This window comes from Python bivittatus, unplaced genomic scaffold (genome assembly GCF_059951505.1).
Source record: "Python bivittatus isolate LINGU-HERP-01145 unplaced genomic scaffold, Pbiv_v1 ctg000330_np1212, whole genome shotgun sequence".
Classification (NCBI taxonomy): Eukaryota; Metazoa; Chordata; class Lepidosauria; order Squamata; family Pythonidae; genus Python; species Python bivittatus.
In genome coordinates, this window is record NW_028277058.1 from 13450797 (window position 1) to 13470384 (window position 19588).

At 36.3% G+C, this 19588-nt stretch overlaps 1 protein-coding gene across 3 annotated transcripts in view; it reads left to right on the top strand.

Annotated features, from left to right (window-relative positions):
* Positions 1–19588, top strand: part of IMMP2L (inner mitochondrial membrane peptidase subunit 2) — a 443311-nt gene that overhangs the window by 270667 nt on the left and 153056 nt on the right. For all 3 annotated transcript variants that reach the window (XM_088141726.1, XM_088141727.1, XM_088141728.1), the window contains exon 4: positions 15184–15249. In XM_088141726.1, the coding sequence (XP_087997852.1) occupies positions 15184–15249 (66 nt within the window). The remainder of the gene's footprint in view (positions 1–15183; positions 15250–19588) is intronic.

The following is a 19588-nucleotide window of genomic DNA, read 5'->3' on the forward strand; positions in this document are numbered from 1 at the left end:
TTTATACACATTGCCCATTCACCTACTGGGGAGATCCATTTGGAGCTTTCCATAGTTCCTTTTAGATTTTACCACTCTGACCACTTCACTACTCAGCCTTAGCTGTCAATCATTGATATGCAAATCGAAAAGCACCGCTCCCAGTATCTGCCAGCACCTACAAGTATAGTCACTTGTACGCTATCTGATTTATGTTTTTTACCAGTTGATAATTCATGAAAAATCTATTCTTTTATCCATTAGTATCTGAGTTTGGATGGCAGCCTTTGGTGCAAAATTTTGGCAAAGTGGAAGCTATATTGGTTCCTTTTGAACAGGTCTTCTTAGTCTAAGGGCCTCCTTATTTATTTTTTTTTAATAATCTTTTGAACCATTTCCCCTGGAGTAGCTATTAAACCAACTGGCCCAGTTAATTTAAGAATGGGTTCATTTCCCGTTTTTGCCTCTTAATCCCTGTTTAAATATTGGAGACAGTACACTGGTAAAGCAAAGTTGCATATTTTTGTGAAAATACCTGCCATTTCATATTTAAGATATTTAAGACTCTTGCATGGATAAGGTGTTGGTTGATTTATTTTTAGTTTATTAACTCGACTTGTAACCATTTCTCATTACTTGTATTTCTATAACTTCATCTGAACTTTCTGAAAAAGCTGGTCACAGGCTGTGTTTGGGGGGCAATGAAAGAAGCAGTCAGAAGGCAAAAGAATTTCCTTCAAATTGAATTTTTATTACAAAAATATAACAAAATACAAATTTACTTGGAGTTAAAGGATTTTGTTTTCCTAATTTCTAGAAAATATCTTACTTTATTATCTATACCTCTATTCTCAATTAGATATAAATTATTTTATTATTATTTTGCTTGTACTTTGTTCTGACTTCTTTGATTTAACCCATCCTCTCTCTTGCTCTTAAAGCTAATGCCCTCTTGAAGCAGGACTCTTCTGGAAGGCTCTGACTGCCATCAGGTACTTCAACTGATTGGTGATGGCTGCCTTTGATGAAACTTCATGATTGCCCGTGCTTTGGGCTGCTTGATTTTGCCTGCACCTGGGCTTTCCTAATGTCAGTGCCGGGGTCTTTTGAGGAAAGACTTGCCAGTGTTCTTGGGCTCTTTTGAAGTTGACAATCATCTGCTGGTTGCTGCCAACCAGTTGTGTGAGTGCCCAGGTCAGTATCTGGCTGTGCTAGTGTTTGGGGCTTGAACTGGGCTTGTTTGATTGTGCCAGTCTGGATATGTCTGGGTCACTCTTGCTCTGCCAGCACCTACAGTGGTACCTCTACTTATGAACGCCCCTACTTATGAAATTTTCAAGATACGACCAGCTCCGGCCCCAAAAATTTACCTCTACTTACAAACTTGCCTCTACTTACGAACCAGATCCGTGGCCATTTTCCCTGCTGCCACGCGGTCGCGGCTTCCTGTGGGTGAGATCGCGGTAGCAAGGAGACGTTTGGTGAGGCTTGTGGTGTGTTTTGTGACATTTGGAAGGTTTTTGTGGCGTTTGGAAGGTTTTTGAGGTTTAAAAATAAAATGCATATGTTTCAGAACTGTTTAGCCGTATTTACATTGAACCTTATGGGGGAAATTTACTTCGAGGTGCGACCAAATTCTGAGGGCGGAACGGATTAACAGTATTTACATTGAACCTTATGGGAAAATTTACCTCGACTTGAGACCAATTCGAGTTGCAACCAGAGTCACGGAACGGATTAAGTTCGTAACTAGAGGTACCACTGTACTTGTTTTGTTAGCACCACATCCTCAGCAATGCTCTACTCCAGCTATGTTCTGCACTGCTCCCATTCATTATTGAGAACTGCTGCCACTCTGGTCAGCTCAACTGCAGTGCCTTCAGACCCATCTGCATTCAGTGGGGATCTCCATGGATAGAGAAGTTCTCCATGCAAACACTTCCCCTCAACATGTGTACTAGAATGAGAAGGGAAAAAGACTGGTATACTGACTGAACAGGACAAGAAGGATGAACTACTGAACTTAGCTAGATTTTACACAGTAAGCTTGTTACCTTGTAATTTGTGCAACCTGTGCGTGTTGTATGCATGATTCAAAAATGAGTTGGAAAATGTAACTGAGACCTTGCCCAAACACTTTTTTAAGCGTCTGTGAAAATCTGAAAAAAAGTTGTGGCTGCCTCAAGAACTGTATTAACTATAATGTATCAAAAATAAAGTTAATTCCTACAGTTACAACTGCATTGCTAAAAAAATAAAGAATAGTTGAGAAGATGTCTATTTGTCATGAAATTCATATAATTTGTGAAACAGCAATGTGGATTCCAGTGTTTTAATTATGAATTTGGATTTGATACCTTTTATTAAAAGCAAGTCTTTCAATCATATATTCCTGTTCAAACATTTGTAAACCAGCCATCAGATGCCCTTGATTTTTTTAGTTCTATCCAGTTAGGCTGAATTTAAACAACTGACCTAGATTACATGCTCTAATTATAACCATATGATTTAGTATTTGTTTCAAGTTATCTCCTATGAGACTATCGACCTTCATTTCATTTTGCAACCTTGCCTTCAGCCTGAGACCTGATAAAATAAACAAAAGCATAGTAGTTAACTGCATCAAAAAGGAGCAAGAATTTGTGTTTAAATGATTCAGTTAAAACTTTGGAATTGCACAGAGCAGAAATCAGCAAATCTTCCAAGGTCTGGAAATGGGAGACTCCATCCCGTTGCAGGTGTTTTACTGCTTGCAGAATTGATGTGTTCATTAATTCCCACCAGAAATGCAAGAAACAACTTTGAAGGGATTGTATTGAGTGTTTTTCTTTAATGTGCCAGATTAGGCCTTTAACTCTTCCTTTTTATATCTAATTTCTTGTACCTTTTCCATGAAGGAAAGGGCAGAAGCTAAGAAAACATTTATTATTCCAGACGGATAACACATTTGTCTCAACTATCCATACAATGGAGGTAGCAGGTGTTGTCTTGCTGTTGTGGTTGTCTCCCAGGAAATGTGGAGCTAGTGAAAGCAGAGTGATTTGTAACAGTACCAGATGTGCAGGGAAAAAGCCTCTCATTCCAGATGAATTGGGGGGGGGTATTTTATTCCAATTTTTTAAGGGGTGCTTAACCTTGATGCTTAACATGTTCTTATATTGTGACAACACAAAGAGAAAAGAACTCTAAGATTTAATTGTTTGTTTGTTTGTTTGTTTCATTGAATTTGTTATGGCCACCCACTCCAGAAGACTCTGGGTGGCTTACAAGATCCAAAACACAGTTAAAAACAGTTAAAACATAGACAAAACAAGACAGCCTAGGCTAAAAAACAGACACAATATTTATTTATTTATTTAGAATGTATAAGCTACCCAACTCCAATGGACCAATAAAAAGCAAGACGAGAGGCCCCTAAACAGATTAATCCCAAACCAGGGTTTGAGGGCTTTCTGGAAATTCAGGAGGATGGGCACCATCCGTATCTCTGGAGGAATGCTATTCCAGAGGGTGGGGGGTGGGGGCAGTGACAGAAAAGGCATGCTTCCTCAGTCCAAAACAACATTTGATAGAAGGGACTGGAGTGCTCCCACTCTGCCCGAACATAGTGGGTGGGCAGAAAAAAATTACAGATAAGCAGTCCCTCAGATAACCAGGCCAAATGCCACGAAAGGCTTTATAGGTGACAACCAGACCCTGGAAGCCAACTGGGAACCAATGAAGCTTGCCGAACAGTGGAGGCACAGGGCACAGCATGGAATGCCTGTTACTGCTCACACAGTAGATAAGTAAGATAAGTTTATAAGGTAGATTACTTGGAAGAAGGGAATCTACTTATTGGTGGCTATCTTTATTGCATAATTCTGAAATAGTGAAACATGCTGAAGTTATTTTTATTTCTATTTTGTAAGCCCCTTTATTTTATCTCATGGATGGGGTACTCGAAGGCCACCAGATGTTGCTAACCTTCAGCTCCTAGCCAGCAACATCCACTGGAACTCATTGCTGTTGTCAGAATGACAAAAGCAGAATTGTGACATTCTTCCACAAGCTCTGTCCCTTTTGGGTGTGCCTGTGACATCATGGCACATATAGAAAAGAGGCAGGGCAAACCCCCTCTCTCATGCTCCCCTGCTGACACCACTGGCTCTTGCCATTGACTCTACTGCCAGTGGTATTCTGGGAGCTATAATTCAACAATATCTGGAGAATGAGATGTTTCCCAGTTTAATACCTTATGGACTGTCCGTCTTATTAATACTGTATTGTATCTTAACCTGGAATTCTGGTCATTCCCAATCTGATGCCCAGTCTTATGCCTTTCAGTTTGGCAGACACAACTAAACAATCTTTTCCTGAACTCATTCTTTACTTAAGTTTCCAAACTGTTTGAACTGTTTCCACCTCCCAGGAGATGTCTTCTCAAATCACCTTAAACTGAAACTTTTCAAAACTATTTCCACATTCAAAAGTGAAATTGTGTGTAAATAGACATGGCATATTTGTTTTTTTTAAATAAAATGCTAGAATATGTTACATATACACCACATCATGATTTTAGTGGATAGCTAAAATTAATCCTGTTGAAAGAAATGATCAAATAAACCTTTTCAATTATGACATACATTAGCTAAAATAGATGGATGCTTTCTCATGCATTTACTCACAGGACTAATTGTTATCTAACATTGGCTCTGGACTTTAAAGAAAGATATAAATTATATTAATTCTTTCAGTATTGACGATTCATTTAAACGGTATGTGCAATTAGACAGGAAATCAAAACGATGAAGCCAATATTCTCATAACAGGGCTGTACTTATGTAGATTTTGTGCATGTAAATTATAATTTATTATTGTTATTTTTATTTGGGAGTGGATAAAATTGTATTACTTCAGGGAGAAATGCAGAGAAAAGGTCAAAACCATTTAAACAGAAACCATGAAATACATATCTCTATATCTTTCTGCTTCTCTACAGTAATTTTCACTCCCACCAATATTTTATCTTCCTTGGGTAATTTGAAAATCTCTCCCTCCTCCTTCAAAATAAGAAAGCTGCTTTTTTAAAACTGCTATTTTTCATTAAGCATTACAGTTGCTTTCAGCATTTAACTAACCTTTTGTCTCTAAATGATCTGCATGATCCTATGTCCCTCAAAGATTTTTAAAACTCTGAAAACCTTAGATTTTTTTTTTTTTAAGGTAAGAACAAAAGTAAATGGTTACCACTTGAATACATCTTTAGTAATAGGATTATGACCTGAAAAATGTCTTGAGATTTCACTTTTTCTGTTTCGTTTTGATGGAAGTGTTGTGACTGTAATACAACTTTCTGTGAACTAGTTCTCATTACATTTTCTTTACTTGGGAATTCCTGTGCAAAGAATCATAATCTAAGCTCCTCTGAACCTTTGAAAAGGGATTGCTTCATGTTACATAGAGGACTGAAAGGTCTGGACTGCTGAAAAACTCATCTCCCATGTATTGTGTTCTGCCAGATGCTTAATAGCTCCCATTAGTGCAACTCCAGGAAGATTCTATATAGCTCAAAAGTGGTGCATACCCACGACCTTTTCATCACTAAAGGTCACAACTTTCTATGTACATAAAGCTCAATTAAAGCCCCGCTATTGCTTTGCTTTCAGGATATGTACCATAGTAGCTATAATTAGTAGTTTGTGGGCAACAAACACAGTGTCTGTATAAAATTGCCTGAAACTATAGTGTTTTATTGGCTATATAGCATTTAAAATATGTCCATAAATGCTACCATTATTTCTTTGATTCTGTTCTTGTACCTGATTTCTTTGTCAATCATGCATCACAGGATGCCTAACCAAAATAACTCCCATTATTTGAGCCAGGGTCACACAAGAATGGCCAGCATATGTAATACCTGCTGAGTGGTATTTATATCATTAGGTTCAGACACAGGATCCAAAGAAAAGCAGTCATTGAACAGATACTTTTTTAAAGTATTTATCATAGCAAGTTTTGCAAAAAGAAACAGAAAAAGAATACAAAATATGAAAAAAACAGAAAAAAATGAAAAAATATGAAAAAATATAGCTACCCAAATTAACAAAGCAAAACAAAACAAAAACAAAAGTAGCAGAAAGGGGGGAAACTATATATGCCATATATTAAACAAATCTCAAATAAATCTCTAACACCATAAGATGTCATAAAATCTATGCTATAAAAGACCATAGGGAGTCATTTTTTTGATTAGTAGATAAGATTGCCTTTTCAAACATGGATCAATCTCTTGAATCCAATCCTTCTTGCATAGATACTCACTGTAATATTTCCACACCTTTAATTCCAAAAAAATATTTTTGCTGTAATAAGTGATAGCATATTCTTAGAAAAGGACTCTACATGACTACAAGTCAAGATATAGTCTTTGATTGATACTGCTATATCAGTAGGAGATAGCTAGCCAACTAGCATCTAAAGGAGACATTTGCAGAAAATTAACGTGATGTTGAGACTAGGGTGCTAGATTTACATGAATGGAATTAAATATCAGTTCCATCACTATGCTTGCTTGCTAATCAATCACACATTGGTTATTACTTTCACTTTAAGTTAAACCAGGCTTTTGTGAGGATATGTTTTATTTTACAGTGCTAAAATTAATTCAGTTTATTAGTGCTAGAAATATTGAATTGGGTTGGTAGAAATATTTCTATAGATACACACTCATAGTATAGGTAATTGCCCTGAAGTTTATATTATTTTCTCCCTTTTTTGTTTTTGTTGACAATATATCTTCAATATAAAATAAATAATTAAAAGATGCTGGTTTGCTCTGTGCTAAAATACCACCAATGGCATAGCATAAAACATTATATTGGAGGAAGATCGTACAATTCAAGCTAAAAAAAGTGAAACTATCTTTTCTACATTTTAAATGGTAAGGAAAGGAGAAATGTTTTCAGCTTCCAATTACAAGATTACATTTGATATACAAAATAAGTTATAAGTTAGTAGAATAGAGGGAAGAAAAAAAATGTTTTCAACAATGATGAATTGAAGTCTGACAAATGCTTATATTGGTCTTCATACTCCATAAAAGGCAAGATTCTTTTTCTACAGTATTATCAAGAAAATTATTATCCTAAGCACTAATAACAAAGTAGGACACTGAGTGATGTTATATCATCAATTATCACTGCTGCAAATAATCATTGAGTTTTTTGGGGGGGTCCTGTATTTTTTAGAGTTATTGTAGGTATCACAGAAGTGTGTGCATTATATAATTGTCACAAAATGTGAGTGTATGTACAAGTTTATTTATATCTTCTGCACCTATGTTCCTGCCAAATGAAAATAACACTTCATGAATCTGGACAAAGTAGAATCTAGCCTGTGAAACCATAATAAATTCATTAATCTTTAGGCTCTACTGCTCTCTTTTTTCCTGCAGCCATCTAACATGGGTATATCTCTAAAAATGGAAGATTTTGATTCTAAATGCCTGAAATGCAAAAATTGGTCATAATTCTGATATTTTAATTTAAACATTAAGCACCTGTTTTTTGTTTTAAAAACTGAATACATCTTTCTCAGTTTTTTAGGATATAAGCCCTTCTTATTAAATACCTTTCTGCTATATTCTGTGAATTGTACCTACCCCACTAAATATAAAGATATGGATGTTAATCACAACTGTCATGAACTGCCTATGGGAATTGTCTGTCCCAGTTTATGTAAGCAGGACAAGTCTTCTTTCTTTTTAGATTGCTAAAACTAAACCTTATGGTAGAGTATTATTGAAACCAATGAAAAGATGGTTCATTACTGTTCTCTTTTATTAATTCTCGACTGAGAAACATATTTGAAAATAACCCTTAATCTCTTGAAGAAAATGAAAACTATATGGAAAATATAGCCACTTGCCAGAGTAGAGTTAGGTTAATTAGCGTGCTTAAGGCGCTGAGACACTTCACTTAATGATTCAAGGAGTACCCACAAGATAATATAATTAGGAATCTCAGTTTAAATGTGTCCTCTGCTGGAAGTTGTAGGTTTGTTTTCCTTGGTATTTGCTTTTCTTAGTTGTTTCCTGAGCTTTCAACTGTACAAATCAGTTGTGTCTTGATTTCAGCTTTTCCACGAACAGGTAAAATGAAAGAAACCCAGAGAAGTAAATAATAGATCTAAGCATTGATGTGTTAGCAATATGTATCAGACAGTCAATTGACTTTCAGCTTAATTGAAGCAGTTGTACCTTTTGTCTGGTGTTGAATTGTATTAAATTCAAAATATTGTCCACTTGTCCAGATATTCAGGTTTGGATGATATGCTAACATCTAACTTAATTCTATTTCAGGGTGTAGCGTTTACATTCTGGACTGTACTTGTTTCTTTTGTAAAAATTAGTTCAAAATGTTTAGACATCTTAAGTAAATTTTGAAAAATCATTAGAATACCTAATAATGGAATGAAATTCATGAGTTTGCATTATGACAAAATAGTATTTAGGGTTGTTAAATTAAAACCAATTAAAACATAATGTTATGCAATGGAAATGTTGCACTCATCAGGCATTACTGAATTACTAAGCCAGTTGGTATAATTTCTTTCTTAATGAAATAAAATTATTATTTATATAACATGGACAAGTGGCAGATGTGGGTCATTGGAGCTGTATTTAGTAAGACTTCATCTTTTAATGGAGAAACCAGATGGAATTTTATGGGAACTGACCTTTCCGTTGCTCATAGTATCTTTCATCATGTTCGCTGTACAGAATGCTTATTTATTTGATACTTTTCTGAAAGATAATTATGAAAATTATCAAGTGTATAAATAGCAAAGTAAAATGTTAAAAGCCAAGAATACCATTGCCTTAATTTTACAAAATCCAGCATCTGCTTAAAGCAAACATTTAGGTGAACCTATATATCAGGAGGCTGCCCGCAGGAACTGAATGAGGGTGCAGAATTCAAGTCAATATTGCAAGCCAGAAACTTGGAAAACAGTTCTTCTGTTAGAAGGCAAACAGCCATTTCAAGCACTGGCTAGAACCAATAGACATTATTTTATAGCCAGACTGGAGCCCCCCTCTTCTCAAATGTTGTAGTCAGCTATAAAAGCAAGAGCATTTGTTTTCTGTAGGAGCTGTCTTCTCCTAGTTAGTAAGAGTTTGATAAGCAATAGGCAGAATGGATACTACTGAGGTATTGCTGTTCCTTAGAAGAAACTGAAATATAGTCATTAGAATTAGAAAGTATTGACAATTATTGGGGGTGTTATGAATTAATGTGGGGCCCAAAGAAGAAATCCTAGCCCAAAAGATAGGAACATCTTATATCTTTAGAAATAACTGACTTCTGAGCTTTCTAGATACTGGGCAGTGACAACTGCTATGTCATAAATCTGATCATATGCTACTTTATTCTGTTATGTATTCTGATTTCTTTTGGCTTAGGTTAAAAGTATATATATAAAGCATTTGTTTATGGGTTATCCCAGACATTTAGAAGCCTGTAAGTTTTAACAACATTGGTCTGCTTTCAAAAGACACTAGTAGTCCTTGAGGAATAGAAGTAGAACATTCTGCCATGATTCTTGGTTATTTTTGTGTTGTTTATAGTGGCATGTAGACTGGATTGTTTCTGACCAATCGTGAATATCACGATAGTATCTACAATATGATGTAACATTCCTTATGGTTATACTCCATCTTTAAATTGCATTGAATGATTTAGGGTAATGAATTAATAGTCTCAGTTTACCTCAGTTTGTTCTGTGCATATATCTCTGTAAGATATATGCCCTTTGAAACCAAACTTTTTTTTTTTATGATGTCATAGTTTAGATTGACTCATTGTGGAACAGAAAACTAAGTTCTTTGTACATGAGATTGTAAATACTGAAGTTTATTGGAAAACGTAATTACATTTGCTTCGTATTAAGTCTGACTATCTTATCTGTCTGTTATCTAGGAATTCTGGGTTACTCTGCCTCTTATTAGGCGGCTGCATGCCCAGCAGGAAATAGGCTCCTTTCATATTTGATGTTATTTTCTAAATGCCCTTTGGCAGTTAATATAAATCAGTGGCCTTCCCTTACTAAGTGCAAATCTATAGCTAGACTTCAGTGAGTGCTGATAAGTGGAAAACTTTAGTAAGATCCTATTTTCAGACTCCCAAACATGAAATGCTCTTGATAGTTTTTAGAGAGTATGTGATTAAAACATAAGATTTTATAAATGAAAAAAAGAACGAGAAAGTAAAAATCAGATAATTAAGAAGTGTAATGTTAATATATTAATGAGCTTTTCTGGAATAGTTATCTGCATATGGAAAGAGTGGTCTTCCTCAGTTTATTTATATGACATTTGGCTCTTAAATAGATATTAAATATAACAGAGCTTGCCATTTCTCTTCTGTGCCTTACGGTAGCATAAAGAACGTATGGCTCCCAGCTCCCAGCAACCTAGCCATCATGAGAAATTGTAGTTGAACAGCATTTGATGGGTGACACGTTCCCCATTTCAGATAGATGGGCATATAGTGTTTAAACTCTGATTCAAGATACAGCCTGCCCATGCTTCAAATCCATGTCAGCAATGCTAGTACAATTTTGTATTTTTACCTGCTAGGATTACTTTCAGAAGTAGTGGATAAAAGCAATGCATAAAGTAATTGGATAAAAACTTAGATGTCCAATCTTACTAAGGATAGATTGCATAAGATTGACCACAAAGATGCTATTGAAAGCTGAAGCAGTGAGCTAGAATTGAAGATGATTCCAGATTATCAGTAATGAAGCAATCTGCTGGTCCATCAACTAATGAATATATGTGGTAAAAATAGTAAATATTATATTGCAGTTGGCATTTTGTGTAAATATAGTTTCTGTGCTGTTTTATAAGAAATCAAACTGTTTTAATAGCACTTCTAAGGCTTTTATGTAATAAGACTCCTAAGGGTTTTGTGGATCCTTCAGATTTCCTTCCTAGTTTTCTGTAAAGTCTGATGACAAACTACTTGTAAATAAGTTTTAGCTATCTGAAAATATTAGTTAAAAGAATTTTCTAGGAAGGTATTATTAAGTTGTTAGATAAATTTACAGAGCTTTCTTTCATTCCTGTTTTCTTTCTATCAAATATGCATCGTTATTAGCAGAAAACAATTACTTTTTAATTATTTCTATAAGATGTTTCTTTAAGGTACTCTGATTATTTTGAATGGATGAAAATTAAACTTCAGGGTCAGTTGATAAATAACCAAAAAACAACACCCCACCTCACTAACTAAATAGAAGTACTTTTGATGGATCGGTTAAAACAAAACCTGTGAAATTAAATGAAGAACAATGGAAGAATTCTGAAAGGATGAAGTTAAAATGTGAGGCTGTTTACATTAGTACAATTACCACTACATAAAATGGGCTAAAGCAGTTTTGCTAAAAGTGTGTGAATGTTGAAATGAAATGGGGAAAACCAATCTGATCCTCCAACTTATTTTCCCTTATAACAAGAGGAAAGCATCAAATACTGTAAGTACATATACAGATTAAATAACTCATTTTGTGAATCCTTCAGGGGAGCTGTTCCCTCAGAAGCTCTAATCAGAACAGAGGCAGGAGTAAAATGATCATAACAGAAGAGTTCCCCAGTAGCAGTAACTACTTTTACTTCACCAAAATGTTAGCATCACCAAAATCTTTGAGGTTACACGGAAATTCTCTCTTCAGCTGTAATATAAATACATAAATAAATAGCTTCTGCCTTCTGGGATCAACTATCAATAAAGGAACAAACAGTCAAGAAATATGTCTCAGACTAGCACTTGGGAGAGCAGCCACGAAAGCCTTGGAAAAGATATTCAGATGCCGGGACGTGTCTGTGCCTATGAAGATCAGAATTGTGCAAGCCATGGTATTCCCTGTGACACTCTCTGGAAGTGAAACTTAGACTTTAAAGAAGCAGGATAGGAAGAGTATTGATACCTTTGAACTTTGGTGTTGGAGAAGATGCCCGAATATACCATGGACAGCCAACACAACAAACTGATGGTTCATTGAACAAATCTACCCAGAGTTCTCACTCGAGGGAAAATGAACAGGCTCAAATTATCCTACTTCAGACACATTATGCGAAGACCCAGCTCTCTGGAAAAGGCTGTAATTCTGAGAAAGGTGGAAGGAAAGAGAAGAGGCTGTCAGGGGAAAAACCTTGTTAAACACGGGAGACAGACACACCAGAACATAAGTCACTTCAAAGTTCTAAAAACTTTATTAAATGTTAGTTCAATAAGCAAGTAAAATTCAACCAATAGCATACAAGATTGCTTAGATTCACATTGCAATGAGGGCCAGCATGAGCAAGTGGTCAGGTAAGACAGCTTGGCCAAGTGGCCCCGACCCCCTTTTTGCAATCCTTTTTATCCTCAAAAACCGCAGACCACAGACATGACTCCCAGGATTAGCAACTGATTCATAACGTCCTTGGTGCTAATTTTACCATACTTCCCTGTTCCATTTCTCCTGTCATACTCCTTCTGTCAGCACTTTACCTTGTCCATCTATTTTCCAACTTCCTGTCCATGACTGAAAACTTTAGTCCACATAGCAATTTTATTTATTGCTCTATAAACTTGTTTTATTTGTATGTTACAATTAACAAAGGCCTTAAGTATTAATAAATCAGTTTTTTCCTCTCACAAGGCTGACCAGCAGCAGCAGCAGCAAGGTGGCTGGACTCAGTTACAGTGGCCATGAGTGCATTGTTGGGAGACCTGAAAGACAGGTTAGGGATAGATCATCATGGAGAAGTTCTGTCTATGTGGTCACTAGGAGTTGAAAATGACTTGATGGCATATAATCAAATAAACATAAATACTACTCTGTGTAGATAAATAATAATGGGATTTTTTTAAAAATTGTGAGCATTCTACAATTTAATATAAAGTGAACAGAAACAATAGTAATAGCAATAATGTAGGCCACCAAAATCAGTGTAGTGGCATCCAAATACGTTTCATTCATACATACATACATTTTTTATTTTTTTTATTTATTATTAAATTTATATGCCACCCATCTCCCCCAAAGGGAGATACATACATACATACATACATACATGCATACATACATACCAGATAATGATATAATCACTGAGGCTTTACAGAGAGCTTGGCAACTATGATCTGGATCCAAGATTTAAGAAATATCATAGAACTTCTTCATAAATTAGTTTAATAATGTTATACTTTTTGGTATACCAACATAATTTTATGTGGGAATTTCCCATTACATTGACAACTTCTTGAGGTTTATTTACTGCCCTAAAATTAAGATTTGTCAGTAACTTGTCATTATAACATTGTATTCTACAAAAGAACCAGTTTCATATCTTGTTAATAAGTACATGCCCAAGTGCCAATTAAGCTATAACCATGATTGGTAAGATAGCATTTTCTAAAGGACTGATCCCACAAAGCCAGATATATTGAGAAACTTAGATTTCCATCCTTGAAGTTTTAAAAAGCTAACAAATACTGCACTGTTCCCAGTTCCGTATTGCTTATACAGCAAAAGGAGAAGGGGAGAATACTGAAATAAAACATTAATTATCTATTACAAATCTTAATGAAATGTATGCATATATAGATGATGTGATATCAAATATTTTCACTGTCTGGAGTGAGATTTGCAAAGTTAATAAATCTCAGTTGTTGTAACATTCAGCCTGTTTCAATACTTGATCTAGGTGGAGCTACATTTTAAAAATTCACTTTTCAGAAAGATATGTTGAAAGAAAAGGAACGGTGAGGTGTCCAAGGCTTTTGAAGGTGCTTGCAGAACCATGGTTTAGGAAACAATGGTATTATGCAGTAGAATTTGTAGCAAAACTCACCAGATGCATCTACTTATATTTTGGATTTCAGATGCATTTTCTTCCCTACTGTGGTTATTTTAGAACTACTTTTAATTGGTTTTATTATATGTATAGTGTGCCTTTGTTGGTGATAATAAATCTCCTGGAAGATTTTAATTCAAGGATGGTATGCAGATGTCTATATACATAGTAAAAGCCACAGTTCTATATATAACTCCCACTGAACTCTATGAAGCACCTTGAAATATAACTATATGTATGTGTGTGTGTGTATATATATATATATATATATATATATATATACATACACATACATACATACATATAAAAATATGTTGTATTTCCTTAAAATATTAACAAATATTTTTAGTTAATGGTCTTTCTGGACCAAGGTAGAGTTCTGTTGCCTGCTTAATATTGTGCTGAATATGGGCTTGTAATTATCTGGACTTTCTAGATATTATCAAGCAAAGGATATCAGTTTAGCACCACAAGCTACATACATGTAGTCCTCATTTAGTGACCATAATTGGGACTGGCAACTCATTTGTTAAGCAAAGCAGTTGCTAAGTGAAACCATGACTGTGCTTATGACCTTACATCTTTTGCTTTACAGACCTGTGAAGGTCACAAATGCAAGGACTGGATGTTGTAACTGTGAACGGTCGCTAAACAAGGACTACCTGTATAATTTCTGAACATTATATTATACAGTAAGTAGCACAGGAAGCTGTTGGATAAACAGAGCAGATTCTGTAGCCTTTTTTAAAACTAAGTGGAATGTCTTATAACTGCTGTCACTATCGCATCTTTTTAAATTATGTTCCATCCAAGTAGTATGGAGCTCTCTTCATTTTTTAAAAAAAATGCTTTTAGAAGAGTTGTCTTCATCAGATGGTGTAATTTTCATCTCATTTTCCATTTACTTTCTGAAATAAATGACTGACATAAATGTTTATGTATGCTACTGTGTTGGCATTTAGTAGTAAATTCATATTTAAATATCTGAATCCATCTCAGCATTATCTATAACAGGGCACTAATTTGATCACCGATGAATATTTTCTGCATTTATTTTGCAGCAGCAAGAGAATAAATTACCTTGGTCTTGGAATTTAGTTATTTTTTCTAGCACTTGCCCCCTTTTCTGCAACATAGATTGAAATGAGAGTGGTAGCATTGGCTTCACTTCTGCAATGATGGATGCCACATCAGGCAGAATGCCAAAACCTCTAACAACTTGCACAGTCCTAATTCTCAGGCTGGTTTTTCTCTTCATTTTCTTAAAACAATGAGAACACTACTGAGTGAATAATCTCCCCCTCCCTTTTTTTCCCACCCAGGTCTCCAAGAAACCCAGAACAGAAGATCATTAAACGAGTGATTGCTCTTGAAGGGGACATCATCAAGTAAGTATTGTACATTGTCACCTCTGACTGTTGTAAGAGTATTCTAGCACCTTGTTAGTAAGAACTGAGTGGTATCCCAGACAACCATCATTTTCTGTCACTTGTGGATATGTATTATTAACATAGGTACCAATACTATACCTTCTCTACTTTTTTAATGAGGAAGGAATAACTAGGCAAAGTTATTCACCAGTCTCTCAAAGCCATAGTTGCTTCATTTTTGAAACAAGGATCCTGACTGAATAAACCATGATGGAATTGAGTGGTATATTTGGGCATGCCCCCTGTTTATTTCCACATTGCTCCATTGCCCCTCTTTCCACAGCAGTGGGTAAAAAGCTAGGAAAGGCTACTTTTGTCTTATATGTGAGCACTGAACTGTAATTAATTGCTCCCAACAATTGAGAATTTTAAATCAACTTTAGGCCAGGATTATTATGCTTCTACAAATCCAGGCTTCTTTCATCGTAATTCTGAATTTGGACATAAAATGAAGCTTTGAGTTTGGGGTTTATTTATCTCTCTGCCCCCCCCGCCCTCCCCAAAACAACCAAATGTGATAGTGGGAAACAAATGGGAAACAAATTGCTTACATTGGCATGATGCTTATTTACTGGCTTAAAGCAATACAGGAGCGTGTGCAGATTTTTATATTGTGGGGTTTTTATATCACAGATCAGAATGTGTGCTTTCATTCAGTTCAAATTCTTATTTCTTTTATTTAGAGCATTAGTAATTTCTATTGAAATTGAGAAATGCACATCGTTTAGATTACAGATCCATTTAAGTGAGGAAAGGATTCTTTAAGCTGCTTTTCAAGTTATGGCTAAAGAGTAACATAAGGACTTTCAATAAAATATATAATTATTTAGAAAATGGTACAGTTGATATTAACACTGACATTATTGAATCAGTTCATGAAGAGATGTAGCCGTCCTGCATCAGTTTATTAATTTGCAATATTACAATGTTGTAAACTGCTTGGGTGAATTTAAGCAGCTTTAGGCTGAAAAATATAAACAGCTATAATAAAAATATAATGGATAAAGTGAATACACTTAATTAGTGATAGCTAGTGAAATGATTTGTGAATGTCAACTATTGCCCCCTGCTTCAAGGTGACTAAAGCGGAAAGGGAATTATCATTTTTATTTGTAATGTTTGGAAGGATGTGTTGGAGGTACAGAACTGTGGATTTTTACCTCTTTAAATCAGAGCAGTATATATTCATGGCTAATCAAGCAATGCAGAAGAAAAACAAATTCCATTTACATAAAGAAAGAAGCACACGTTAAAAATGGAGTTGGCTTTTGAGAAATCTCTCTGCTTCAAAAAGAAAGGTTTATTTCATCATGATATAGCCTAGCTTCTCTGCTTCTGCTAGATGTCCCCAAGCCAATATATGAATTATTAAGACGATAAAGGTAGAGAGGTTTTTTTTTTAAAGAAAAGAAACCAGCCAATGAAAACAAGTGCAAATATAAGCCAAAAGGGCCAAAGGCCATTTTAGAAATATGCACTCTAAGGACAGTTCCTCATGACCACTTTAAGGGACTTTCCTCCAACTCCTGAATCAATAGGAAAATATGTTGGTATTAGAAGAACTGCCCCTAGACCCCATGTACTGCATCTCAGCAGTCAGACCAGGCAGTGTTGCTGCTCTCATGCAGTTTGATGTAGAGTAGAATCAAGCCAGGCACTGGTGGGTTTCCTATCATGCTTTCCCCTTTAACTCAGTGTTACCTTCCAAACACCCCTTCATCCAGGATTTGCCTTTCTTTTTTGATAGCTCAGGGTCACGTTTTCCTCCTTCCTTGCTTGTTTGCTTACTTGCTTGCTGGCTTGCCATAGGAATACCATTATCTCAAACTGGAAGATTGGGAGATCAGTATTTTCACTGAAAAAAAAAGCCTGCATTTCTGAAAGCTATAGCCCTGAAGGCCTCAGCCAAGTTTCCCAGTCCTTTTTTTGCTCCTTTTCATTCCTGTTATGGTGCTGACCTGCCTGTTGGGCAGCTACTTGCAAGCTTTCCGTCACTTTATCCACTGTCTCAGATATCCACTCTTCAGTCACCGTATTTCTCTTTCACCAATCTGGTGATTTGCTACTGGACTCACCTTTATAAGCTGATTCTGATTGGACTAGCCATCTCACACATTTGGCTGTTACCTCTTATGGGGGCCAAGCCCTTCAGCTTATCCTTTTCCTCCCAGGGTTAGCAATTAATCACAGATCAAAATTGTTCAGGCAGTTGTTTTTTCTGTGATGTCCTGTGGAAGCGAAAGTTGGACTTTGAAGAAGCAATAAAGAGTATTGATGTTTTTGAACTGTAGTGTTGGAGAAAACTCTAGATAGCAAAAAACAAACATCCTAGAACAAATCAGGCCAGCGTTCTCACTTGAGGCACAAATGAGAAAGTTCAAATTATCATATTTTGAAAACATTATGCAAAGACTCAGCTCGCTTGAGAATCTATAATGCTGGGAAAGAGGGAAGGAAAGAGATGAAAAGGACAGCCAACAACAACCATGAAGTCAATTACAATGATAATAGAGGCCACATTGGTAGACCAGGTTGGTGGGGAGAACACAGGAGAAAATCTGACTATGTGGTCACTAAGAGTTGACATTGACTTGATGGCAGATCATCATTATCATAAACCTAAATATGGACATTTTGTGCAACAATACCAGGGAAAACACTACTTTCATGCTAAAATACCTTAGACAAGCTTCAACCTGCCTTAGCAACAGCGTGAGAGCAAGAAAGAAGCTAGTGCAGCATCTTTGCAACATACAGTAGCAAGCAAGATACGTGGATGACCCCTAAGTTCAGTCTATAACTGTTCAAAGGTTTTTACATATTATCTGTTCCATCAGCTTTTCATTCTGTGGATATGTGCTTTGTATGTACAGTGGGGCAAAAAAGTATTTAGTCAGCCACCAATTGTGCAAGTTCTCCCACTTAAAAAGATGAGAGAGGCCTGTAATTTTCATCATAGGTATACCTCAACTATGAGAGACAAAATGGGGAAAAAAATCCAGAAAATCACATTGTCTGATTTTTAAAGAATTTATTTGCAAATCATGGTGGAAAATAAGTATTTGGTCACCTACAAACAAGCAAGATGTCTGGCTCTCACAGACCTGTAACTACTTCTTTAAGAGGCTCCTCTGTCCTCCACTTGTTACCTGTAGTAATGGCACCTGTTTGACCTTGTTATCAGTATAAAAGACACCTGTCCACAACCTCAAACAGTCACACTCCAAACTCCACTATGGCCAAGACCAAAGAGCTGTGGAAGGACACCAGAAACAAAATTGTAGACCTGCACCAGGCTGGGAAGACTGAATCTGCAATAGGCAAGCAGCTTGGTGTGAAGAAATCAACTGTGGGAGCAATAATTAGAAAATGGAAGACATATAAGACCACTGATAATCTCCCTTGATCTGGGGCTCCATGCAAGATCTCACCCTGTGGGGTCAAAATGATCACAAGAACGGTGAGCAAAAATCCCAGAACCACATGGGGGGACCTAGTGAATGACCTGGAGAGAGCTGGGACCAAAGTAACAAAGGCTACTATCAGTAACACACTATGCCGCCAGGGACTCAAATCCTGCAGTGCCAGATGTGTCCCCCTGCTTAAGCCAGTACATGTCTGGGCCTGTCTGAAGTTTGCTAGAGAGCATTTGGATGATCCAGAAGAGGATTGGGAGAATGTCATATGGTCAGATGAAACCAAAGTAGAACATTTTGGTCTAAACTCAACTCGTTGTGTTTGGAGGAGAGAGAATGCTGAGTTGCATCCAAAGAACACCATACCTACTGTGAAGCATGGGGGTGGAAACATCATGCTTTGGGGCTATTTTTCTGCAAAGGGACCAGGACGACTGATCCGTGTAAAGGAAAGAATGAATGGGGCCATGTATCGTGAGATTTTGAGTGAACACCTCCTTCCATCAGCAAGGGCATTGAAGATGAAACGTGGCTGGGTCTTTCAGCATGACAGTGATCCCAAACACACTGCCCAGGCAACGAAGGAGTGGCTTCGTAAGAAGCATTTCAAGGTCCTAGAGTGGCCTAGCCAGTCTCCAGATCTCAACCCCATGGAAAACCTTTGGAGGGAGTTGAAAGTCCGTGTTGCCCAGCGACAGCCCCAAAACATCACTGCTCTAGAGGAGATCTGCATGGAGGAATGGGCCAAAATACCAGCAACAGTGTGTGAAAACCTTGTGAAGACTTACAGAAAACGTTTGACCTCTGTCATTGCCAACAAAGGATATATAACAAAGTATTGAGATGAACTTTTGATATTGACCAAATACTTATTTTCCACC